This window comes from Hyla sarda, chromosome 9 (genome assembly GCF_029499605.1).
Source record: "Hyla sarda isolate aHylSar1 chromosome 9, aHylSar1.hap1, whole genome shotgun sequence".
NCBI lineage: Eukaryota > Metazoa > Chordata > Amphibia > Anura > Hylidae > Hyla > Hyla sarda.
This window is the reverse complement of record NC_079197.1, coordinates 13604731-13630955: the sequence shown is the minus strand read 5'-3', so window position 1 is coordinate 13630955 and position 26225 is coordinate 13604731. Positions and strand designations below refer to the sequence as shown.

Genomic DNA, 26225 nt, shown 5'->3' with positions numbered 1-26225 from the left:
TGGGTTTTAGCAGCATCTTAAACCCACCCCTATGCTGTCTCCTGATTGGCCTGGGAGCTGTATGTCACATAATGCAAGCAATGATTGGATAACCCGGGGTCATGTGATTTTGCTGTTAGCTGCAAGGTATACTGGGCTACCCTGACGTAATCTCAGTGTTTCCTGTACTTCTTACAAAATGCCATGTGTTCCTCATTCCTTCGTGAGCCAAGCCTGACAAATTTCAAAACCTCTACAAGATGAATTTACCCTAAAGATCTGAGCAAGACCGGGTTCGCTGGGCTAGGCTCGCTCATCTCTAATCTTGGTCTACAGTCCACTCAATCTTGAGGATAGTATCTAGCTCACGTAGTCAAGTAAAATCCATAAATGCACTGTACTTTATTTACAATCATTTAAAAAATCGATATTAAAATCAAATATTGCTCCAGAGCATTAGCAGCAACAGTAGCGCATTTCGAACCTCACATCCGGGTTCTTCACTATGGCTTATTAAGACAGACTACAGTCCACCGACTGATGGGCACATCCCTCGGCTGCTATTGGCCCATGCTGTACTTTCATATGCCGTTTTTTATTTTATAATTTTTTTTTACATGTAGACGCAATGCCCCTGATTTGGTCAAAATCCAAAAGGAGTAAGCTTGCACCATGCTCCATTCTCGCATATAATCATTGTTTGTAGGAAGTCCTACACTGTAGAATACAGGACTCATGTACAAGGATCTGCATGGGCCTGAACTAAAAACTGCATGAGGCTGATGAGTCCGCAAAACATGTAAGGGTTCTGTCCGTACAGTGTCCTTTGACACAATGCATCCTTGCACATACTACACTACCATTACCATAGTCAGCGCTAATATATCTGCATTCCTTATTTTTCTACTCTCTGGAGCAGTGTTTTCCAACAATGCATACTTTTCCAATTTACATGCATACTTTATTTGGCTGTGAATGCATCTGTTGATTAAATGGGAAAGGGAAATAACCCACCATCAAACACCTCTGGCGGTTTATCTCCCTGGAGAGCAAAGGATTGAACATGTGAAATTCAACAACTGAAGTTGGTGGGCTCGGCCAACCTTTAGTGACAGATAACAGCAGGCTCGGCCAACCTTTAGTGACAGATAACAGCGGGCTCGACCTACCTTCATTGACATCTGACGGAGGACTTGGCCAACCTTTAGTGACAGATAACAGCTGGCTCGGCCAACCTTTAGTGACAGATAACAGCTGGCTCGGCCAACCTTTAGTGACAGATAACAGCAGGCTCGGCCAACCTTTAGTGACAGAAAACAGTGGACTCAGACAACCTTTAGTGACAGATCACGGAGGACTTGGCCATCCTTTATTGACAGATAACGGAGGACTTGGCCAACCTTTAGTGACAGATAACAGCGGGCTTGGCCAACCTTTAGTGACAGATAACCTTTGATCTACCACCGCTCGTTATACATATCATGTTTCGGATATTGGACTCACATAGTTTAGTGATATTTGAGGCACTCTGACGTTGATTCATCCCCTTGTTGTTATTTAGTCTGATCAGCAGTGCTGAATGATAGTTTTATTTATTTCATAAGATGTTTGGGGCCTGTGTGTGGAGATTATAACCCCAGAATGAAGTCTGGTATGAGGCGCTTTACATTTTTTTGTAAAACTTGCAGTAATTCCCACAGTAAGAAACAGGGATTTCTGTCTTAGCTCTTACTACATCGGATGCCTCCACTTTGCAGTAATTGGCACATTTCTATTAAAATCTCGGTGTCAGCTCCTTGAGCCACTGAACAAGCAATGTTATCTTACGCAGGACAGAATGTCCTAAATATCCTGTATGCCTCGAGAATTATAATATCCGGCATCAGAAACCCAGTGTTTGTGGAGAATAATATTAACATAAAGAGAGATGCATCCAAAATGTGCCAAAACATCTGTAAATAACCACCATCCAATGTATAGAGATCTAATAAAATTATTCCAAACCCCAAAACGTGATCCTGCAATTCTCTTCATCCAACCAAACCTGATCCATAGCCACCAAAACCAACTCAAGGCCAAATACGTCAACTCTTGTAAATCCCATACATGTCTATCCTCTCGCACAGACGGGACATGACTAAGTTCTTCGTCACTTACATTATACAGGATGTCCGTCCACCCTTCCATGGTGATGCACTGGAAAACTGTTAAGACTGCAAACAGGATGTTGTCGAAGTTAGTGATTCCAAAGTTAGGCCCTTTCCAGTATAATCGGCACTCCGAGGTTTCATTGTCACATGTCCGGGCCGGGGCTTCTTCGCCACATGGGTAATCGGCAACTGGTTCACCTGTATACAAAAGAAAGAGTTTCGACTGGTTAAGGTTTTTGGAGCATTACCTATAAACTAACTATAAAGAAAGCTATGCATGTATTTTTTTGTATATGAGCTAAGGCAGACAACAAAAACGGTTCTGAAGGCTTCATATTTGACTTATTTCTTTCTAAGAAAGTAAACAAAAAGAAGGAACGATGGTCCAGCGCAGAACGTGCAATTTTAAATCTTTATTGTAAGTAACGTCTGGCTCTGGCAGAACACGAAGAGTTAAATTACTCTAGTTGGGCTGGAGCTGCTTGGAGCTCACCTGTGTCGTCTGGGTGCGGTTCTCAGCTCTGCTACCTATCAGGAAGTTGTATACCTGATCACCTGCCTATATAAGCTAGGAGCAGTGATCAGTTCATTGTCTGTGATAGGTTATACCTTAGCTGACACCTCCTGCTTACTGGATACCTGCTTGTTTATTGATCTTTGACTGTTCTCTTGCTCTGCGTTCCTGTACTCCGATATCTCCTGGTACCAACCTCGGCTAGATTGACATTGATTTGACCGTGTGTGTCTTAGTGTATCTCTGTTAGTTTGTGTGCCTCCAGCTGTTGTACTGTTTTTGTATTTTATTATTTTGACAGTGCTTCCCTGGCACTTAGCAGGGAGGGTTTGTCATCGTTGTTGTCGATCCGTCATTTAAGGCGGATAGGCAATAGGTAGGAACAGTGGCTGTGGGTAAATTAGGGCTTCACTGTTCCCTGCCCATACGTGACATTTATTTCAGTAAAATCAAGTACCAGGCGTGGTAAAAGGAAGTCGTGTGACACGTTTCAGGTACGACTAAGGGTCATGAACACCTGAAACTCGTCACATGTCTTTCTTTTACCACGCCTGATACGTCTTGCTCAATTTTACTGCAATAAAGATTTAAAACTGCACATTTTGCATTAGACCATTGTTCCTTTCTTCTGTTTGCATCGGGTGCCCACCCAATATCGGTTATCTTAAAAAGTTTGTAAGAATAATGAAACACAGCTAATCCAAATGTAATATCAACCCAGAGCATAGTCATAAAATGCACGAAATGCGGCTTCAAGAACATTAGCCGTTGATTCCCTTGTGGCCTAAAGGAACAGCATTCGCTCTATGTTTACCAATAGAATAGCAGTGCATGGTATACAATGCACTCATTGTTGGTTTAGACCAGTGTTTACCAAGTACGGTCCTCAAGTCCCCCCAACAGGTCAGGTTTTTAAAGGGGTACTGAACATTTTCAGTGTTCGGAACATTTTGCTCGTGATGTCACAGCCACGCCACCTTGTGACATCATGGCACGCGCCTCCATTCATGTCTATGGGAGAGGACGTGTCGTCCGACACCCCCCTCCCATAGACATGAATGGAGGGGCGTGGCCGTGACCTCACGACCACTGCCGCAGGAACCTGGTGTTTGTTTAGAATGTCGCGTGCAGCCACAAATCGCGAGGGGCCTCAGCAGCATCTTATCTTAGGGGATAAGATGTCTAACAGCAGAGTACCCCTTTAAGATCTCCTTAGTCTTTCACAGGTGATATAATTGTGGTGATGACTGATGTACTGACCATATGACACATCACACCACCTGTGAAAGACTAAGCAAATCCTGCCAACATGACCTGTTGGGGAGGACTTAAGGACTGCGCTTGGTAAACACTTGTTTAGAGAAAAAGTGGCCACTCCTTGGGAGGGCCTACTGGAAAGGCATTTACTTCCAGGGGGCTTAGAGGAATGGTATCCAATCTTTAATGGCTTAGTTGGCATGCTGGATAGTTGGCGTGGGATAGCGTCTACTCTTTTTAGTACCAGACCTCTCAGGAGTAAAACAGAGATGTAGATAAGCCAGTCCTTATATTTTCAGACATTCCGTTTTATTTTATTAGTCCATTCCAGTGCCAAGATACAAGCCTTTTCGTTAATATGCAAATAAGGTTCAAGTGTCCAGGGGGCGTTCTCCAGCACGGCAAGAGCCCTGGGTTAGTAAGTCAATCTCCATTTATGCATCACCTCTGTGCCCACTTGCATGCACCTATTCTGCATTTAATAGATGGTGCAGTGCGTAAAAGGAGAATGGCTAACACTGGGCTATTTGTGGTGTCCCAGCACCAGAGTGCATCCTGTCAGGTAAACATTGTTTCAAGTGCCTGCGTTAGGCCCTGCTGCTCAGGTGGCGCTGTGATATTTATGATAATATTTGCTCTGTTAATTTATATTCTGTTGCACTGTACCTTTATGTATATGGATATCTGTGAGGAGGTATGATGCAGAGTGACCCTGATTGCCCAATGGGAACCCCCAAATTGCTCTTTATATAGTTTTAGGAGGGAGGAGCTATTCAGTTTAGTTCCAGCTGAGCTCTAGTTCAGAGTTCAGCTTAGAGCTGAGTGCTGTGTGCAGAGCTCCACGTGAGCTGCAGTGTGGAAAGGAGTTGAAAGAATTTTGAGGGGATTTCAAGGGAAGCCTAAAGAAAACCTCTTATCAAATCAGCCTCGCCATTATGCAAGTGTTCCCCGTACAGTAGTTGGTGAGTTTATATCCTGGCGGTGTCAGTAAATTGCACCTTAGCAGAACGCTAGTCAGTGTGGGATATTTCCAAGTCTCAAGTCTGTCATATCTTATAGCAAGTAAATTCAAGTGGGTGAAAAGCGCCATAAGTCCCAGCAAGACCACAGGGCTCCCACGGGTTGCACTGCATCCCTTCTACTCTGCTCTGTACTGCGAGTATTATACCACCTGCTCCTGCCTCAGTAAAAACCTAGCATAGGTGTGTTTATTGCCCCAAGCCTGGCCCAGGAGAAATTGTCTCCATCTTGGAACAAGTAGGTTAATGGTGCCCTGGCGTCACGATTTGACAAGTATATCTTGCCCCTCCATGTCACCACATATTGCCATGCTTGGAAACGCCCAATGGACACTTGAGCCTCATTTATATAATTACAACCAGGCTTGTATCTTGGCAATGAAAAGCTATGCCCGGAGTCATAATGACTATCCCTATCTAGCCATGTTATTATTAACACCCCCCGTTATCCTGCTGACAGGTCCACTTTAATATCCAAAAATGAAAACACATTGCCGATTGGTGACACTTAACACCTTAGCAATTGTAATTTCTTCCTAATGTACAAATTTAGTATTGGTATAAATGTTCTCCAAAACAATGGGGGAGATTGATCAAAACCCGTCCAGAGGAAAAGTTGCTGAGTTGCCCATAGCAACCAATCAGATCACTTCTTTCATTTTAAGAGGTCTTTTCAAAATTGAAAGAATCGATCTGATTGGTTGATATGGGCAACTCAGCAACTTCTCTTCTGGGCAGGTTTTGATCAATCTCATCCCAATGTCACAATAATATTTGTTTTTTCTGAATGTCAGGCTGGTTCTTGAGGTTCTACAGATCCTAACGTCTTGGATCAATGACATAGCAGCATTTTAGGCAGGTCCTCTTACTTGTCTTAAAGGGATACTCCACTGCCCCAGCATTTGGAACATTTTGTTCCGAAAACTGGGTGTGGGGGTTGTGATGTCATGCCACGCCCCCTCAATGCAAGTCTATGGGAGGGGGCGTGGCATCCGCCACACCCCCTCCCATAGACTTGCATTGAGGGGCGTTGCGTGGTATCAAAAGGGGTGTGGCCATGAAATCATGACCCCCCCGCAGCCCATACCCAGCGTTCGGAACGGTGGGCCAGTGGAGTACCCCTTTAAAGGGGTATTCCAGGATTTTTTATATATATATATATATATATATATATATATATATCAACTGGCTCCCAAAAGTTAAACAGATTTGTAAATTACTTCTTTTAGAAAAATCTTAATCCTTCCAATAATTTTCAGCTGCTGAAGTTGAGTTGTTCTTTTCTGTCTGGAAACAGTGCTCTCTGCTGACATCTCTGCTTGTCTCGGGAACTGCACAGAGTAGAAGAGGTTTGCTATGGGGATTTGCTTCTAGTCTGGACAGTTCCCGAGACAGGTGTCATCAGAGAGCACTTAGACAGAAAAGAACAGCTCAACTTCAGCAGCTCATAAGTACTGAAAGGATTAAGATGTTTTAATAGAAGTAATTTGCAAATCTGTTTAACTTTCTGGAGCCAGTTGAGATATATATATATATATATATATGTTTTTTCCTGGATAACCCCTTTAAGACAAGTTAGAGGACCTGCCTAAAATCTCACAAGAGTAAGAGAGGGAATACACGTCCTTGAATTTACTAAATAATGGCCATACTTTTGCTGGTGCAAGATGTTTGTTAAAAAGCATTGTTTCTGGTGGAGGGAAATTGGAGCAGCTCGGACTTTCTAGCTTTCCGCTAATCCGTCTAGGGCATGGCACAGTCTCTGCCCGCCACATAAGGAGAATCAGAGGGAAAACACATCTTTGGATTATCTCAAATTATTCTAATTTCCAGAGGTAAAACCAGAGTGTCTGCATGTGTGATAGAGTAGAAAGTTATTAACACTGCCTGACATCGGCCTCTAAGCTTCCTTGATCTCCAAGAAGCCTCTCTAGATAGGGACGGGCGAAGCGTCTCTCAGATACTCGCTGACAGATCTCTAATATCCTGGAGGTCATTTCCCAGTCTTAAAGCTGGAAAAGTTAGACAAAAGAACAATTAATGTGACTGAAAACAGCAACAACAAGGCTCTTATAGAGATTCCCATCTCTTAGAAATAAGCCAAAATCCAAGATACAAGTTATGAAACGCCGAGCCGGTAATATGAGCAAGAAATGAGGAGGAGGATGGGCTAAATTGTGTCAGTAGGGCCTGTCGGATTGGGCAACCTTGTCTCCTATGGGTTTTTGTCAAACAGGATATTCATAAGTGGTTTTGTAAATTGGGAGCCACCTAGTCCAATAAATAGGTATCAACAGTGTCCCCCCAAAAAAAACATATATTATATATATGTAAAGGGATACTCTGGTGGAAAACAATTTTTTTTTAAATCAACTGGTGCCAGAAAGTTAAACAGATTTGTAAATTACTTCTATTATAAAATCTTAATCCTTCCAGTACTTATCAGCTGCTGTATGCTCCACAGGAAGTTCTTTTCTTTTTGAATTTCTTTTCTGTCTGACCACAGTGCTCTCTGCTGACACCTCTGTCCATGTCAGGAATTGTCCAGAGCAGAAGAGGTTTGCTATGGGGATTATAAGGATCACGGCAGGTGGTGGATCCTCTGGGCCTGTGTGGAAGATGATGTGAACCGTGCCAGGGAGCGGTGTCTAAGGTGCCGCTGGTTTTCACCAGAGCCCGCTGCAAAACGTAATGGTCTTGCTGCGGCAGGCGGCACCCAGGTTGCTACCCCTGGCCCGACTCGTCCACACAGGTAGCTGGGATGAAACGTGGTACAGATGACAAGATGAGGTCAGGATAGCTGAAGGTCAGGGCAGGCGGCATAGAAGCAGGGTAAGGTCACGGAGCAAGGATCAGGTACACGGATAGAAAGGATCACAGGAAAATAGTAGCTTTCTCTCAGGCACTAGGGCAACAAAGATCTGGCCGAGGGCAGGGGGAGGTGCCGAAACTTATAGACAGGGTGCAGGTGATGACACTAATTAGGGCGTACTGGCCCTTTAAATCAAAGAGCTCTGGTGCACGTGCCGGAACTGAGAACACAGAAGACCAGGGAGGTGAGTGACAGGCTGGGACTTGCATGCAGGCATGTCCTGTGATGCGAATCGCAGCCCCGCCGGCAGCGGGGACATGAGAGGAGAGCACTCATGGCCAGCGGGTCTAGCTGGAGTGATGACGTTACAGGGATTTGCCTCTGCTCTGGACAGTTCCTGACATGGACAGAGGTGTCAGCAGAGAGCACTGTGGCCAGGCAAAATAGAAATAAAAAAAGAAAAGAACTTCCTGTGGAGCATACAGCAGCTGATAAGTACTGGAAGGATTAAGATTTTTTAATAGAAGTAATTTACAAATCTCTTTAACTTTCTGGCACCAGTTGATTTTTTTTTTTTAAAAGTACCCACAATAATAGTAAGGCACAATACTCTGGCAGATCCATCATGACATACAGGGAAAATGATTTGACGCCCTGCTGATTTTGTACTTAGCCAAGAAATGATCGATCTATAATTTTAATGGTCGGTTGATTCAAATAGTGAGAGACAGAATAACAAAAAAACGAAAAACCCATTTCATATAAGTTATGAGTTGATTTATTTTTTACGTATTTGGAAAATGTATTTGATCCCCTATCAATCAGCAAGACTTCTGGCTTCCAGGTGTCTTTTATAGCAGTAACAAGCTGAGATTAGGAGCACTCTCTTAAGGGGAACACTCCTAATCTCAGCTTGTTACCTGTCCGCAGAATCAATCAATCAGATTCCACACTCTCCACCATGGCAAAGACCAAAGAGCTATCCAAGGATGTCAGGGACAAGATTGAAGACCGACACAAGGCTGGAATGGACAACAAGACCATCGCCAAGGAGATTGGTGAGAAGTTTACTGCAGTTGGTGCCATTATTCACAAATGGAAGAAACACAAAATATCTGTCAACCACCCTCAGTCGGGGCTCCACGTAAGATCTGTGAGGAATCAGCCCAGAACTACACGAGAGGATCTTGTCAATGATCTCAAGGCAGCTGGGACCATAGACACCAAGAAAACAATTGGTACCACACTACACCAAGAAGAACTGAAATCCTGCAGTGTCCGCAAGGTCCCCCCGTTCAAGAATACACATGTACAGGCTCGTCTGAATCTTGCAAATGAACATGTGAATGATCTAGGAAATGCTAACCAGGTCTACGATCAAATATGTTTACAGAGCAGGTATCACTCCCCCTATCTAACTCCGTTTTGGCTAGTCATAGTGGACTGCTTAGAAAAGGGCATCACTGAGCCCACTGAAATAGTGCCTCTTAAAGGGGTTATCCAGGAAAAAACGTTATATATATATTATATATATATATATATATATATATATATCTATCAACTGGCTCCAGAAAGTTAAACAGATTTGTAAATTACTTCTATTAAAAAATCTTAATCCTTTCAGTACTTATGAGCTGCTGAAGTTGAGTTGTTTTTTTCTGTCTAAGTGCTCTCTGATGACACGTGTCTCGGGAACCGCCCAGTTTAGAAGCAAATCCCCATAGCAAACCTATTCTACTCTGTGCAGTTCCCGAGACAAGCAGAGATGTCAGCAGAGAGCCCTGTTGCCAGACAGAAAACAACAACTCAACTTCAGCAGCTGATAATTATTGAAAGGATTAAGATTTTTTAATAGAAGTAATTTACAAATCTGTTTAATTTTCTGGAGCCAGTTATATATATAGTACTATATATATATAGTTTGTTTTCCTGGAATTCCCCTTTAATGCATAGAAAATATAGCACTATGCTCCCGTGCGATGATGAAAGGTCACGCCATAACACATTTTTTGTTCTTATGGTTTTATATCACTTTACATGCAGCCTTAGTAAGGGACATAAAGGGGTACTCTGCCCCTAGAAATCTTATCTCCTATCCAAAGGATAGGCTATGAGATGTCTGATCGAAGGGGTCCCACTGCTGGGGACCCCCGGGATCTCCCTGCTGCACCTGGCGTTCCTTTAGAGCAGGTGCAGCGCCTGAGGCTCGTGATGTCACGGCCGCACCCCCTCAATACAAGTCTAAGGGAGGGGGTTGACGGACGTCACGCCCCCTCCCATAGACTTGCATTGAGGGGACGTGACCATGACATCAAGAGCGGGCGTGGCCGTGACATCACGAGCCTCCGCATCACGAGTCATGCGTCAGGGAGCGAAGTTCGCTCTGTGCATCGGATGTCTGGGGTGTCGCAGCCGAGATCGCGGGGATCCCAAGTGGCGGGACCCCGGCGATCAGACATCTTATCCCCTATCCTTTGGATAAGGGATAAGATGTCAAGGGGCGGAGTACCCCTTTAATTCTACATTATGTACATAGACGGTGCTGTCATTTTCTGATTCTCACCTGTTTCATAAGAGAAGCATGTCCTGTGGAACTTTCCCATATAAAACTCTAGTCCTATAATGGCGAACATGACGATTGCGAAGAAAAGGAGCAAGCCAATCTGAAGGAGAGGGACCATGGCCTTCATGATGGACTTCAACACCACCTGTAGACCTGAAATGTGGAACACAGGAATATATAAATATAGGTCAGGCATTACACATAATAAGAAGATATCAAAGGGGTATTACGGTACCAGAAAATTGTATTTAAATAAGACTATGACCCCAAGACATATATAACTTACTAATATAGGGCTATCACTAAATGTACTGGCTTGAGCACCTTTCCATATCATTATTTACTGTAATATACCCAGTTACATAACATAAAGGGGTACTCTGGTGGAAAACAATTTTTTTATATCAACTGGCTCCAGAAAGTTAAACAGATTTGTAAATTACTATTAAAGAAATCTTAACCCTTCCAGTACTTATTAGCTGCTGTATGCGCCAGAGGAAGTTGTTTAGTTTTTTCCAGCTTGACCACAGTGCTCTCTGCTGACACCTCTGTCCATGTCAGTAACTGTCCGGAGCAAGAGAGGTTTGCTATGGGGAATTTGGTCCTACTCTGGACAGTTCCTGACACAGACAGAGGTGGCAGCAGAGAGCACTGTGGTCAGACAGAAAAGAACAACTCAACTTCCATTAGGGAAAACAAATTTTCTACAAGACATCCTCTTTAAAGGGGACCTGTGACCAACCCCCTAAAATGAGATTGCCTAGGATGCCCTGATCACATACATTTTCACAGTTGCCTGATACGTCCTTCTACTCCCCAGATATGTAGGTTTATAGTTTATCTCACAACTCAGTCGGGAAATTAGTCAGATGGGTGTAAACTTTATTTTAATAATGGGAGTGACTATGGGTGGGATCATACAGACAGGAGGTGTGTATTAGTTATAAACACCCCCACAATGTAACTCATTCCCCCGACTGTATAATACTGCCCATCACCTGATGTCACTTCTATTATTAAAATAAAAAGTTCCCGCCCATCTGACCGATTCCCTGAATTGTCAGACAAAGTAGAAGCCCTCATATCTCGGGAACAGAGGGGCGTATCAAGAAACGGTAAAAAGGTGTATAATCAGGGCACCCTAAAATATTGAATGACAGTAAAATCTAAATTTTTTTGAGTTAGCCATAAGTCCTCTTTAAGTACAATCTAACTAGATCAACCAAATAAGCTTTGTAAGAGGACCACCCAGCTGGGTATTTATGACAGTCATATAGGACAGAGACCATTGCCCACTTCATGGCTTGGGCGTGACCACAAGCTCTACTCTACAATCGAGATGGTTCATCAACAAGTCATGGGGCAAAAATGTTCAAAATATTTGACTTATAATTCATAAAATAAAGTTATAATATCAATTCTTTATGGAAATTACCTTAAAGGGGTACTCCGCCCCTAGACATCTTATCCCTATCCAAAGGATAGGGGATAAGATGTCTGATAGCAGGGGTCCTTCCGCTTCACCCAAGACATCCCAAGACATCACCCAAGACATCCCAAACTTCGCTCTGTGCCGGATGACTGGCGATGCGGGGCAGAGGCTCATGACATCACGGTTACGTCCCCCTCATGATGTCACGGCCAAGCCCCTTCAATGCAAGTCTATGGGAGGGGGCATGATGCCCGTCATGCCCCCTCCCATAGACTTGCATTGAGGGGGCATGGCCATGACGTCACCAGCCTCCGGCGCTGCACCCGATGCTTTAAACAAACGCCGGGTGCAGCAGGGAGATCCCAGGGGTCCCATCTTAGGATAGTGGGATAAGATGTCTAGGGGCGGAGTACCCCTTTAAACCAGTAACAAGATGAATCGGTTACTTACTTGGGATCCCCGAAACTAGCTTTAGTGGCCTCAACACCCGGACTGCTCTCAATGTCCGCAGGTCAAAATCTGTGCCGGCTGTTGCCAATATCCTGCATAAAGAAAAAAAAGAGAAAAATGTAATTGAAAACGAATTTTTACAAAACAACAACAGCATTTATTACGTCCTGATCCTTTCATTCATCTCTTGCTTTCAAATTGATAAAGCAACGTACCGAGGAACAGTTTGTAAAAACTCCATTGGAATGAATACGTCAAAAGGATATGTACGCATGAATTATTCATCTACGCTCATTCCAATAACCATCAATATTATATTAGGATCATTTATTTATACAGTGCCCAGAAACTGCATACAAGTCCAGTACAGAGAGTCTGTTCCTACACGTTTTACAGTGACTCATCTGACGATGGAGCTTAAAGGGGTACTCCACTCCCCAGCGTTCGGAACATTTCGTTCCAAACGCTGGGCGCGGGCTTCGGGGGTCGTCACCCCCCCCAGGTGACGTCACTCCCCGCCCCTTGTGACATCACGCCCCGCCCCTTGTGACTTCATGCCCCGCCCCCAATGCAAGTCTATGGGAGGGGGCGCGACGGCCGTCACACCACCTCCCATAAACTTGCATTGAGGGGGCGGGGGCAGGACAACCCTGTGGCGACCACTGAAGCCCACAGCCAGCATTTGGAACTAAATGTTCCAAATGCTGGAGAGTGGAGTCTCCCGTTAAATCCAATTGGGAAAATTAGCAGGACTAATGATAATTTCCCCCCAATAAATAAAATAACAGTAATATGAGTTTTTAAAAGTTCTCATTGTCTTATAAGATGGTAAAGTTTCTGCTTTGTTGTATTGGGTCCCACCCTATATATGGCCACCACTACAGCTCCCATAGGGGTAGGAGTTTTTGTTCATATTTTGCATATAGTCAGGGGGGGGCGGTCTTTAATTTTGATTGGACTCTGGGCAGCCCAGGATCCAGTGGTATACCTTCGGGTGGTTAAGGCTAAACCACGCCCTGGCGTCACGAACACAAGGGGTTAATACCATCTGCCCCCAGGGTAACGACACCTGCCCTGCACCACACACCCGCCATTACCACATTTGCCCCGTTGTTTCTTTTTAACAGCATACACAATGAGTGTTGCCTCAGGTTTACCCAGGTTGAAGTGTGGCCCTAGACATTACATCACTAATCAGGTGTTGAAAGGGAGCCGGTCTGTGCTTCAATGGATAAAGCGACCACTGGGTGGTCCAGCTATTCTTCCGGCTGTGCTTTAATGGGTGGGGTGACTGATGTGTGGGAGGGAGAAAAGTGAGCTCACACTTACAAACAAGGGATCCTGGGACTTGTAGTTGGAGAGAGGGAACTCCAACAGGAAATAGCCATAAAAAAAAAAAAAAAGGAAAGCAGCAGCATTACGGTGGACTCACAACACAGCCATTTAGCCCAAAAACAAGTGTGGCTCCTTCCTAAGCATGTCCATTACTGCCTGGCAGGTAAGTACTAAAATCACCTTATGGTGGAAAACACCTTTAATATTGTCTTCTTTTCAGAGGTCACAATTGCTCATAAGCCCAAAGGGTCTACAAGACCTACAACCCAAGTCATCAGCAATAGATAGAAGGATCCTTAATAGAATTTGCATTGGTGTTGAGGTCCCCTCGGTGAAGAAGATGACAGCGGCAGCTAGTATTGATGAGATTTCCAGCCACCCGCAGCTCACTGGGATGAAGCTCCAACCTGGGACCATATGTGATGTATTTTAATAGCCGTAAAGAAAGAGTTTGTGTCACAATGATTCAGCAGCCAAGACACAAAGCAATAAGTTTCCTCCGTGGTGATCTCTGCCGCATTTTAGTGAGAAGATTTAGATGGAATGTCGGAAGAAAAGAAAAAAACACGAATACAAAAATATACCGTATGTGATACATTTTTCAAAAATTTTTGTTTATAGCAGTGGTCTCAAACTGTGGCCCTCCTGATGTTGCAAAACTTCAACTCCCAGCATGCCCGGACAGCCAACGGCTGAATCATACATGTTAAGGTGGCCGAACACATTGTGTCTCAAGAGGGCCAAACTGAAGTCCTCTTGACTTTCAAATAAAAGCTTATAGGGGTATTCCGGCCAAAGACATCTTATCCCCTATCCAAAAGATAGGTGATAAGATGTCTGATTGCGGGGGTCCACCGCTTGGACACCGTGTGGTCTCCGTGCAGCACCCGTATTCTATGTTGGGCTGCGTCTCCAGTCTCGGAAACCTCAGTGTTTCCCGGACTGGAGACATGATATCCCCCACGCCCCCTCTATTCATGTCTATGGGAGGGGACGTGACAGCTATGTCCAGACAGAAAGAGCTTTTAAAGACTGGAGACGCAGCCCCGCATTGAATGTGGGTGCTGCTCGGAGATCGCAGGGGGTCCCAGCCGCGGCCCTCCCACCCCCGCGATTAGACATCTTATCCCCTTTCCTTTAGATATGCGATAAGACATCTTTGGCCATGGAGACCAGCCAAGTGTGCATGTGTATGGGGGGGGGGGGGGGGGGTCAGAAGAAATAGCTGCAGACTGTAGGAATGTTCGGCGCACGTCTATCTAATGCGTAGGACCAGCTGTACGATTACCCATTTGGATGTTCGGACATGAGTTGGTAGCCATTTTGTGGCTCATCATTTACCTCAGTGGTGTTTTCTATGACAGGTGTACAGGTACCATTGTCCACTTAAGACTAATAAAACCAATAATTCCCTATATATAACCCTTCATAAATGACCCTTGTGCGGGATAAAGAGCCCTACAGCAATATGAACATCTTTCCTGCTTCACGTGCTCGGCACTAGGACTTCTCTGCTCCATTTTTCAGAGACCTATCGATCCGGCAATTATTGAGATTAACTTTGCAGGAATTAAGTGAGGACTGAGTAATGTCCCTAAAGATAATGTATAGAGTATTTCTGTGATATTGTTGTGCTGTCAGATCTGTCCTCGTCGTGGGATATTGATGACTAGATGTGACAATGCACTTTGATCTGGGAGTTTTATTGGGTGTAGAGGATTCATCTATGAAAACTGCCCAGTAACTCTGTTCCTATCCAAACATTCAAATCTACCAAGGTAGGATAGAATAACCATGAGATAAGATAGACTTGGGGGGACTATAAAAATAAGGTCACTTTGGGTGGTGGCTCCTTGCTATAAGGAGGTCAAAACCTGACGATACATGACCTGAATTCTCCATAAAAGAGGTACTCCGCCCCTAGACATCTTATCCCCCACCCAAAGGAAAGGCTGGGGACCCCCCCCAATCTCGGCTGTGGCACCCCAGACATCCATGCCGGATGACTGGCGATGCGGGGTGGAGGCTGGTGATGTCACAGCCATGCCTCTTCAATGCAAGTCTATGGGAGGGGGCGGGACACCCCCTCCCATAGACATGCATTGAGAGGGCGTGGCCATGATGTCGCAAGCGGGGCATGGCCTTGACTGGATGGCCATGCAGGATCCCCGCAATTAGACATCTTATCCCCTATTCAAAGGATGTCTAGTCCCTTTAAGTACAAATTGTCACTGAAGGTAGGGAACACTGCAGCCCTATACTCACCCTGACACCTGTCCCTGCCTACATAGATGATCTGCCTAAGTGGAAGCCCACAACTAGGCGACAGTGCCTACACTCACCAAGTGCACAAGGCGCTAAAGGGAGGGCCACACAGACCAGGTTAAAGGCACACAGAGACATCAAGAACAGAATCAGGACAAGAAAATGGGATAACAAGGAAACAGGTAGGAGGGTCAGGTGGATTATGCTGCACAAAAACACAACCGATGGCATGAAGAGTAGCAAGCAGGGGTCAAGCCAGGAGGGACAGGTTAAAGTGCAAATCCATGAGTCAGGGAACTAGCAAAAGGTCAGGTCTAGACAACAGTAATATAACTTGGGACGGAACTTGCGTGAAGCTACAGAAGCCAAAATCCCAGATGTCTGTGACTAGCAGATCCCTGTTTTAATGTCCTGCCTTTGGCCTGCAAACGATTGGCCCGGAAATCCCTTCACCTGATTGGCCAACTGGCCCTGCCTCCCATTGTGATGAGCAGCTCTGAGCCGACCAGAGCTGGTCTTCATTTAACCCCCAAGACACTCTCAGCAGTGCCTCCCAGGTATCGGACATGGTGCAGGAGCAAGGACATGTAAGATCCTGACACAGATACTGCACATGTGGCTTTATGAGTTAACTTTACCTTAAAGGTGGTGTGAGAGCAACTTTGCATATCTTTTCTTCCCAGAATTCCCAGTAGAGCATGAATGGTCTATGAGCCTCCATAGGTTTTTATGATGCTCTCCGTAAGGGCAAACATTACCACTTTGCCCTTGTCTAACATTACCTTAGGGTAATGGGGCTGTCCTGAAGTAGATGGTGGTGCGGCAACATGAATCCCAACATTTCTCTAGAACAGTGGTCATCACAATGCGGACCTCCAGGTGTTGCAAAACTACAACTCCCAGCTTCCTGCTCAGAATGTTCAGCTGGACTTCCATATTTTGAGACCACTGCTCTAGAATAAACAGCTGGAGGTCCACAGATTGGAGACCACTGCTCTAGGAAGAATAGCTGGAGGTCCACAGTTTGGAGACCACTGCTCTAGCATGAACAGATGGAGGGCCACAATTTGGAGACCACTGCTCAAAAATAAACAGCTGGAGGACCACAGTTTAGAGAACACTGCTCTAGAAAGAACAGCTGGGAGTTCAGAGTTTAGAGTCCACTGCTCTAGAATGAACAGCTGGAGGTCCTCAGGTTGGAGACCTCTGCTCTAGAATGAACAGCAGGATGTCCAGAGGTCTGAGACCACTGCTCTAGAATGAACAGGTTTCAGTTCTGACCCAAAAAGTGACCATACTGAGTGATAGCCCCTATAGGAGCTGTAATGTGGCCGTATTGGTTGTCACCTGGGCTAAGTGGAAGATCACGAGTCTTCACACATGCAGGATATTTTGGGGTTTTACATTAATTCACGCTGGTATCTTTTTTTTATTCTAGGAAGAAACTGCACTTTAGGGGTTAATTCTTTTTTATTTTTACTTTTTCTGCCTACACCATGCGTCAATCATGGAGCGTGCCGCACCTACACGAACACTTAAAGGCAATGCGCGCTTACTGCCATCCACCGTGATACGATTTTTTTCTTCATGGCTACAGAAAGGCGAAAAAGGTTTCTGTTTGAGAAAACATGGTCGCGCTGATGTTATGAAGAGCGTCTGGGATTCCCATCGCTTGTCTGTCTCATGGGTCATGCCGTGTGATAGGTCCCAGCTGCAGCATATCATAGGCGTAAGCCGTCAGACACACATACACAATACACACACGTCCCCCAGGGGCTTTGGCAGCTTCGGTTACATCACACACTGTCTGGATTGCAAAACTCTGCAGCAGAATCATCACCGAACTGCCTGGTAGTCACCATGAAATGTGATAAACCGCTGGGCTTATCGGCAGTAGAGGTCTGGGCTCAAACATGGTTGGAACCTTGATGCCAAATTGTTGCCCAGTCTTTCTACCTAAACCGTGTCAGAATGGAAAAGCAACAACGATATATAAATAACACAATATTAGGGAAGTACTGTGAACACTACACTGTGTACTGTGTGCCACCCAGCTTTCTCAGTCTCCTGAATCCCCCATGTCCTCTCCCTGCCCCCACACTGATGCTTTTTCCCCTCTTATTCTCTCAGCCCACAATAAATCTTCTCTCCACTTCCCACCTTTTCCCTACATCTATTCTCTGCACCTGCCTGCTGGACAGTTAAATCATGCTTTACCATGGTGTTGGTCAGGCGGCAGGATGTTTAAAACTCTCAGTCAATGTCCACAGCCCGAGAGTAATGCGGTCAGGTGATGTCCTGGAAGTTCCATAGACTTACATTGGCACCCATTACTCTTGGGCTGCGGAGATTGCCCAGGAGTTCTAAACACCCTGTCTCCGGACCAATGTTATGGTAAAGTATGATCCAACTGTCCCTGCTCCGCAATTTTACCGCAGCTGTGGGGATTATCGGCATCAGGACTTGACTCAAAACCACTTGAGTACCCAATAGTACATAAAACCAAATGCATAACTTGGTTCTCCCAGGCCCCAGTGCAAAACAGGGTCACAAGGCCTGCTCTCCCCATGCACCATTTATTTGAATGGTGACTTCTTAAGTGGCAGAAGGGCACTTGGGGCCCCTCAAGCATTCGCCCCTGCATAAACCCTATTGTGCATATTGACCCAGTATGGAATTTGGAAGAAAAACTAAACAGAATTTGGCAATGAAAAGGCCTAAATCCCTCCGGCGGGCCATTTTTTTTGTCCTATTGTGAGCTGATTACGCAGTTGTCCTAAGCCAAGAAGCCATCTCTCGGTCAGCATCCCCTAAGGAGGAGTCAGTGGAGGGAAATGGTTTCTGTGTACCAAGACGGGAACATTTGCTCCATAAAAGCAGCGTCGGGGGAGAGATAACAAATGGACTGTTTATGAAGACCATAGATGCCGTATTGCTTTGCCCAGTGGCCTGGATCCTATGGTTACAATGACGCTGTGACATATAGGATAGGAAAGTTGTTCCGTTCGGACAGCATTTATGTCATCTATAGCAGAAGCCAATGAAATATCAATGTCTTAATTTTTTTTTTCAATTTCAATTACCAAATTTTGCGGAAATCTTCAGAGAGCGAGAAATGATGACAAAAATATAGACCTAGATTACCTGCATCCAATGTTTCTTTTCTTAAAGGGGGGCTGCACTATTATCAGCATGTATTTGTATAAATTAAGATAGTAAATTAATAAATACTTAGCTTTATGTTCTTTATACCCTTTATACCTGTAATTTTAGTGAACCGTTGTGTGTGTACATAGTACTATTGGTACTATTTCTGGTCATTATATAACTTGTATATGGCATTTTTTACCAGTTTTCCCTTCTGCAGGCTCCATTTCTAATTTCCCCGTGTAGTTTTCCCGTGTAGACTGGCTGCTAGGATGTCTACCATGCACGGCCCACACAGCAGTCTAATCTTTAAAGGGGTACTCCACTGCCCCAGTGTCCAGAACATTTAGTTCTGAATGCTGGGTGCTCGCTACGGGGGTTGTGATGTCATGGCCACGCCCCTTGTGTCATCAGGCCATGCCCCCTCCCATAGACTTGCATTGAGGGGGGTGCCAATGGGCGGGGTCAAGGGGTGGCAAAATTTTGCTTTTTCCTAAGGTGGCAAAAATCCTTGCACCACCCCACAGCTCTGACAGTGCCACCAATCTATGACTATTCCGAGGACTGCAACCAGGTGTTTCCCAGAACCAAAGCTCACATCTCCTGGTGGGACTACATAGCAGTCTTGCCATTGTGAATTGAGTCTTAGAGAAACCACCGTATGGGACCGTATCACCAATCCATAATCTCTCTGACATCACAACTTGGAGAAAGATATTGATTTTAGCAAAAATTGGCCTGCTCGATCCAGATAAAATTAAATAGGATGTGTTGAAAAACAGTGTATCACATTTAGATACAGATGCCCATTCTATGCTGGTTGATGGTCTATGGTCAGTCTCTAAACTGTAGAGAGCAGAGAGAAAGAAACACAGAAACAGCGCTCCAATGGTGAAGATCGTAGGTGACAAAGTAGATTTTTAAGGCTTTATTTCTGGTGCAGAACAACGCATTTTGTGGGGGCACCCCTCTTCGTCAGGTTCATAGCCGCTATGAACCTGACAAAGAGGGGTACCCCCTCGAAACGCGTTGTTCTGCACCAGAAATAAAGCCTTAAAAGTCTCCTTCGGCTCTGTGTCCATCCTCGGGCGTGCGCCTATCCAGCCAAAAGTCGGATTTTCATCGGACATCTGGTTAGCCCTGCCAGGCAACCCAGATACCACATCTGTTAACCAGTCTCTAAACTGTAGCCTTCCTTATGTTGCAAAACGACAACTCCCACCATGCCCGGACAGCTGTTGGCTGTCCGGGCATGGTGGGAGTTGTCGTTTTGCAATATCTAGAGGGGCACGGTTTGGAGACCCTTGGTCTATGCAGTCGATTCTTGTTTATAACCTTTCCAAAGACCAATGGGGAGGGGGCAGCTGGGATAATGAAAATTCGTAAATTATAACAAAAACCGTGTTAGCTGGCTTGGTGAAAAAGGTAAGAAACATCACCTATTAAATAAAGAGAAAAGAAATATAGCACATCACTCGACCTTTCAGCTATACACTTACACTATGTCTATTGCTCATCTGCCAGACTCACAGATGTACAGCATAGCCCCAGGATAGCAGCTTCTTCAGCTACTTCCTCGACGGCTAAAAATATGAAGGATGACCCTTGTGACACGACGGCCATAACCACTGTTGTCGCGTCTGAATGACCTCTTCTTCTCGTGGCTAGCAGAAAAGGAATCCCCCAACAAAGCGATATCTGGCTTTATTATATCCAAATAGTTTTAGACCTATTTATGTTGCGTTTTAGTATTATTGGTACTTGACAAAGAGATAGGTGTCAATGGGATTGTCTCAACCGGTAGACCGTCAGTGTGTCAATGCTGGTCAAGTCCAAGTAACTTCCAAAACTTAAATATCTGTTGAATGTTGATCTGGCGATGTTGCCCACAACCATTTGTTAGGCACGGCCTACATTCATCTCTATGGCCAAAAATATCTGGAAACAATAACAAAATTGGCGGGGTAAAACCAGAGATGTCCATAGTCTTGTCATGGTATTTTGATGTGTCCTCCATCGGTTAGTGATATTGTTGACTTCACCTTCACAGCCCTTCCATCTCTTGATCGTTTTTTGGTTCATGTTGACCATGTAAGGTGCCCATACACATACAGATATACCCGACACCTTCCCAATACATAGACGCGCTTTGTCAAACCATTTGGTTCACCTCTGGCACCAGCTCTGCTTCCGTGAGATCAAAAGGATCAGGCATTGAAACTCAACATCATCTGTCGGGAAGAGTCAAGGTGGGTGGTCTCATTAAAATTGGTGGGTTTTAAAAAAAAATTCTCCAAAGTGTATGGGGGTCTTTATAGGTGGCCTTTAAGGCCTTCAGCACTCAGAGGCTTGCTTAAATGGGCACTGTCATTAAAACTAACTTTTGCTATTGCACTCCTTATGGTAGATAACAAATTTTTCTAATGTACTTTGTTTAATGAAAAATTCTCTTGCACAGACTTTGGAGAAGTCCAAAATCAGGAAATGCAGCCTGGAGTGCTGAGGGGGGGGGGGGGGGGGGTGTGCAGCCTTAGTCAGTCATAACTCATCTCACACACTGAACTGCTCTGGGCTGTGTGTAGCAGAGTGAGGGAGGAAGTTCTCCCCTGTTTGGCTTCAGATGATGTCACGCCTGCTGGGGAACGCCCCTTCCCAGTCTGTGAATCTGACTGAGACTGAGCAGAGAATACAGAGTAATATCAAGGTAGAAAACTACAAAATAATAAAAATAGAGGCAGGGGGTGGTTTATAAAGATGGGGGCAGTGACCTGGGAGGATTATAAATGTAACAAGATTATGAGAGGGACTCTTTAAGCTAGCAGGACATTATAAGTTATCCATACACATCCTGGATGACATCAACCAAAATAACTATTTGTCAGGTGAAAGTTAAAAAACAAGTGATCATTTTAGCCAGGGGTCAAGTCGTGGGAAAAAAAAGTGAGGGAACAATGTTCCTGCTTTGGAAAAAGTGCAGGAACTCCGTTTCCATGCTTTCCTGCAGAACTTGAGCCCCGATTTAAGCCGACCAATACACAACCGTCAAATTTGACAAACGCTCTCGACTGTGAAGATGACATAGAGAAAATGGTTCTTCTCAGTGCGGTGCTCCAAAGGTAGCCAATTAGCGCCTCACTGACAAGTCCCAGAAAGTTAAACAATAGATTTGTAAATTATTTCTATTTAAAAATCTTAATCCTTCCTGTACTTATCAGCTGCTGTATGCTCCACAGGAAATTGTGTAGTTCATTCCAGTCTGACCACACTGCTCTCTGCTGCCACCTCTGTCCATGTCAGGAACTGTGATTCGCTATAGGGATTTGCTCCTGCTCTGGACAGCTCCTAACACGGATAGAGGTGGCAGCAGAGAGCACTGTGGACAGACTGGAAAGAACTACACAACTTTGGAAGAATTAAGATTTTTATATAAAAATAACTCACAAATCTGTATACATTTTTAGCACCAGTTCATTAGAATAATTTTTTTTTTAATCTCTGGAGTACCCCTTTAAGTAGTAAAACACCTACATTGGGTTCACCTGCCCAAAGGTGCCACTTGAAAAACGATTGCCCCAACTTGAACAACCCTCTTAATAATCTGACTTGGCTGAAGACATCTCACCTTGGGTTTGAGTTTGTTTCCCCCAGTAGTCTGCGACTTTAAAGGGGTACTCCCCTGGAAAACATTTTTTTTTAAATCAACTGGTGCCAGAAAGTAAAAAATTACTTCTATTAAAAAATCTTAATCCTTCCAGTACTTATCAGCTGTTGTACGCTCCACAGGAAGTTCTTTTCTTTTCGAATTTCCTTTCTGTCTGACCACAGTGCTCTCTGCTGACACCTCTGTCCATTTTAGGAACTGTCAGGAGCAGCATATGTTTGCTAAGGGGATTTGCTCCTACTCTGGACAGTTCCTAAAATGGACAGAGGTGTCAGCAGAGAGCGCTGTGGTCAGACAGAAAGGAAATTAAAAAAGAAAAGAACTTCCTCTGTAGCATACAGCAGCTGCGAAGTACTGGAAGGATTAAGATTTTTTTTTAAATAGAATTAATTTACAAATCTGTTTAACCTTCTGGCACCAGTTGATTTAAAAAAATAAATAAAATGTTTTCCAGGGGAGTACCCCTTTAAGCGATGGGTTTGGAGAGGTGAAGACGTAACATCTGCAGAGCCCATTAACCCTTCCCGCTAACAATAGACTCCGACAAAAAAAAACGCTAATGAAAGTCGCAAATCATTTTACAATATTCCTTGAATAAATGGCTGCACTCTCCTAGCGGGGTTACGGTGACCAGCTTCTCTCTGCTGCATTATTAATGGCCCCGGCGCTGGAGGTAGCAGAACACAAGACAGTTCAGCGGCTACAGGCGATTATTCTGCACAGCTGTAGCTGCCGGGATCTGCCCTGTCTAGTTATTTTCTTCACGGCAAACGCAACAATTTACCAAAAGAACCGATGAAAAGGAGTGTAAAGCTCGCCATAGTTGCGCAAATTTGTTTTTTTTTTACTATCATTAGCATTTTTTTAGGCAACTTTTAACACGACCATCTGGTCCGACTAGGATTGCCACCTACCAAAACAGCCGGTATTTTGGCCAACTTGCAGGTATTTTTAATGCAATGGACGGTATTTATCCATCCAATCCTCCAACTACCGGAATGTTGCACCATATACTATAGTGTTTCCCAACCAGAGAGCCTCCAGCTGTTGCAAAACTACAACTCCCAGCATGCCCGGACAGCCAACAGCTAAAGGCACTCCTGGTTGGAAAAAAATGACCTATACTATATACTACTATAAAGTCCAACATGCTGGGAGTTGTAGTTTTGCAACAGCTGGAGGCGCCCCTGGTTTGAAAACACTGACCTATACTACTATATAGTCCAACATGCTGGGAGTTGTAGTTTTGCAACAGCTGGAGGTGCTCCTGGTTAGGAAACACTAATCTATACTATATAGTCCAAGATACTGGGAGTAGTAGTTTAGCAACAGCTGGAGGCATCCACTGGTTGGAAAACACTGACCTATACTATATACTACTAGATAGTCCAACATGCTGGGAGTTGTAGTTTTGCAACCGCTGGAGGCGCCCCTGGTTGGAAAACACTGACCTATACTATATACTACTATATAGTCCAACATGCTGGGAGTTGTAGTTTTGCAACAGCTGGAGGCGCCCCTGGTTGGAAAACACTGACCTATACTATATACTACTATATAGTCCAACATGCTGGGAGTTGTAGTTTTGCAACAGCTGGAGGCGCCCCTGGTTGGAAAATACTGACCTATATACTATTATAGTACTATATAGTCCAACATGCTGGGAGTTGTAGTTTTGCAACAGCTGGAGGCACCCCTGGTTTGAAAACACTGACCTATACTATATACTACTAAATAGTCCAACATGCTGGGAGTTGTAGTTTTGCAACAGCTGGAGGTGCTCCTGTTTAGGAAACACTAATCTATACTATATAGTCCAAGATACTGGGAGTTGTAGTTTTGCAACAGCTGGAGGCATCCACTGGTTGGAAAACACTGACCTATACTATATACTACTATATAGTCCAACATGCTGGGAGTTGTAGTTTTGCAACAGCTGGAGGCACCCCTGGTTGGAAAACACTGACCTTTATACTATTATAGTACTATAAAGTCCAACATGCTGGGAGTTGTAGTTTTGCAACAGCTGGAGGCACCCCTGGTTGGGAAACACTGACCTATACTATATACTACTATATAGTCCAACATGCTGGGAGTTGTAGTTTTGCAACAGCTGGAGGCATCCACTGGTTGGAAAACACTGACCTATACTATATACTACTATATAGTCCAACATGCTGGGAGTTGTAGTTTTGCAACAGCTGGAGGCACCCCTGGTTGGAAAACACTGACCTATATACTATTATAGTACTATAAAGTCCAACATGCTGGGAGTTGTAGTTTTGCAACAGCTGGAGGCACCCCTGGTTGGAAAACACTAACCTATATACTATTATAGTACTATATAGTCAAACATGCTGGGAGTTGTAGTTTTTTGCAACAGCTGGAGGCACCCCTGGTTGGAAAACACTGACCTATACTATATAGTCCAACATGCTGGGAGTTGTAGTTTTCGTTTGCGGCAGCTGCTGAGCCACAGGCTGTATTAGGTCATGCTGGGAGTTGTAGTTAGTAACTAACTGCAACTCTCGAATTTAATTAAAAAAAAGCGATCAAGTAGACACATGAAAACAAAAATGGTGCCGTTAAAAACTACAGATCAGGGCGCAAAAAATGATCCCTCACACAGGCCGTATAAGGAGAAATATAAAAGTTATAGGGGTCAGAATAAGACAAAATTTCCCCCGTATATGTGTATCCTGTGATGTCACGCATATATAATTAATTATGCAAATTAGCATGGCCGGTATTTATTTATTTATTTTCCATGAAAGGTGGCGAACCTAGCTCCGGGCTGAAGAGTGATATCCTGAGCACCGTTCACTTATCAGCTGAAATCCCCACGTGCCGACCCTACAGTAGTCATGACGATGGAGGTTGCCATGACTTTCCAACTGGCGGTTATCTTCAATGGCAATATGGGGTGGAAGTGGCGGTCTGTTCCTATAATTAAATGTGAATTAGTCTGGTGATCGGAGCAGGAGGGCACAGCTGGTGAAGTGACTCACGGGCTCCGGCTTGTCCTCACCATCAGGACAGGGACGCTAGGTGAGTTGTCACCTATTCTGTACAACGGCCGGACGGCAGCATCAAACGCACTGGGATTCCGAGGTGTTACCTATAGAGGAGTGAATTCTTTTATAATGTGCTACATTGGCAGTTTTGTCATTTTGCTTTTACCACAGGGTCAAGTCAAGTGGCGGCCAACTGGAAAACACCATTACTAAAAAATTATTTTTAAAAGCAGCAAACAAAACACGTTCCCCTACCGTAGTACGAATAGCGGAAATCCTCCTGCTATTTCCTTTTCTCCTAACCATTACTGTATTTGATATAGGGATATGTCCAGGAGTCAAGTCCTGGAAGAGAAAAGTGTGGGAACTCACCTAGGATTTCCACTTAAAGTGGTATTCCAGGAAAAAACTTTGTGTGTGTGTATATATATATATATATATATATATATATATATATACGCACATATATATATATCAACTGGCTCCAGAAAGTTAAAAAGATTTGTAAATTACTTCTATTAAAAAATCTTAATCCTTCCAATAATTATCAGCTGCTGAAGTTGAGTTGTTCTTTTTCTGTCTGGCAACAGTGCTCTCTGCTGACATCTCTGCTTGTCTCGGGAACTG

At 44.4% G+C, this 26225-nt stretch overlaps 1 protein-coding gene across 9 annotated transcripts in view; it reads right to left on the bottom strand.

Annotated features, from left to right (window-relative positions):
* CACNA1B (calcium voltage-gated channel subunit alpha1 B) overlaps nucleotides 1-26225 on the bottom strand; it is a 324413-nt gene that overhangs the window by 179870 nt on the left and 118318 nt on the right. For all 9 annotated transcript variants that reach the window (XR_008847788.1, XR_008847789.1, XM_056539457.1 and 6 more), the window contains 3 exons: nucleotides 12177-12268; nucleotides 10295-10447; nucleotides 2137-2327 (listed from right to left, as the gene is read on the bottom strand). Coding sequence is in view for 7 of the 9 variants with exons in the window: in XM_056539457.1 (XP_056395432.1) it covers nucleotides 2137-2327; nucleotides 10295-10447; nucleotides 12177-12268 (436 nt within the window). In the remaining 2 variants the exon portion in view is untranslated. The remainder of the gene's footprint in view (nucleotides 1-2136; nucleotides 2328-10294; nucleotides 10448-12176; nucleotides 12269-26225) is intronic.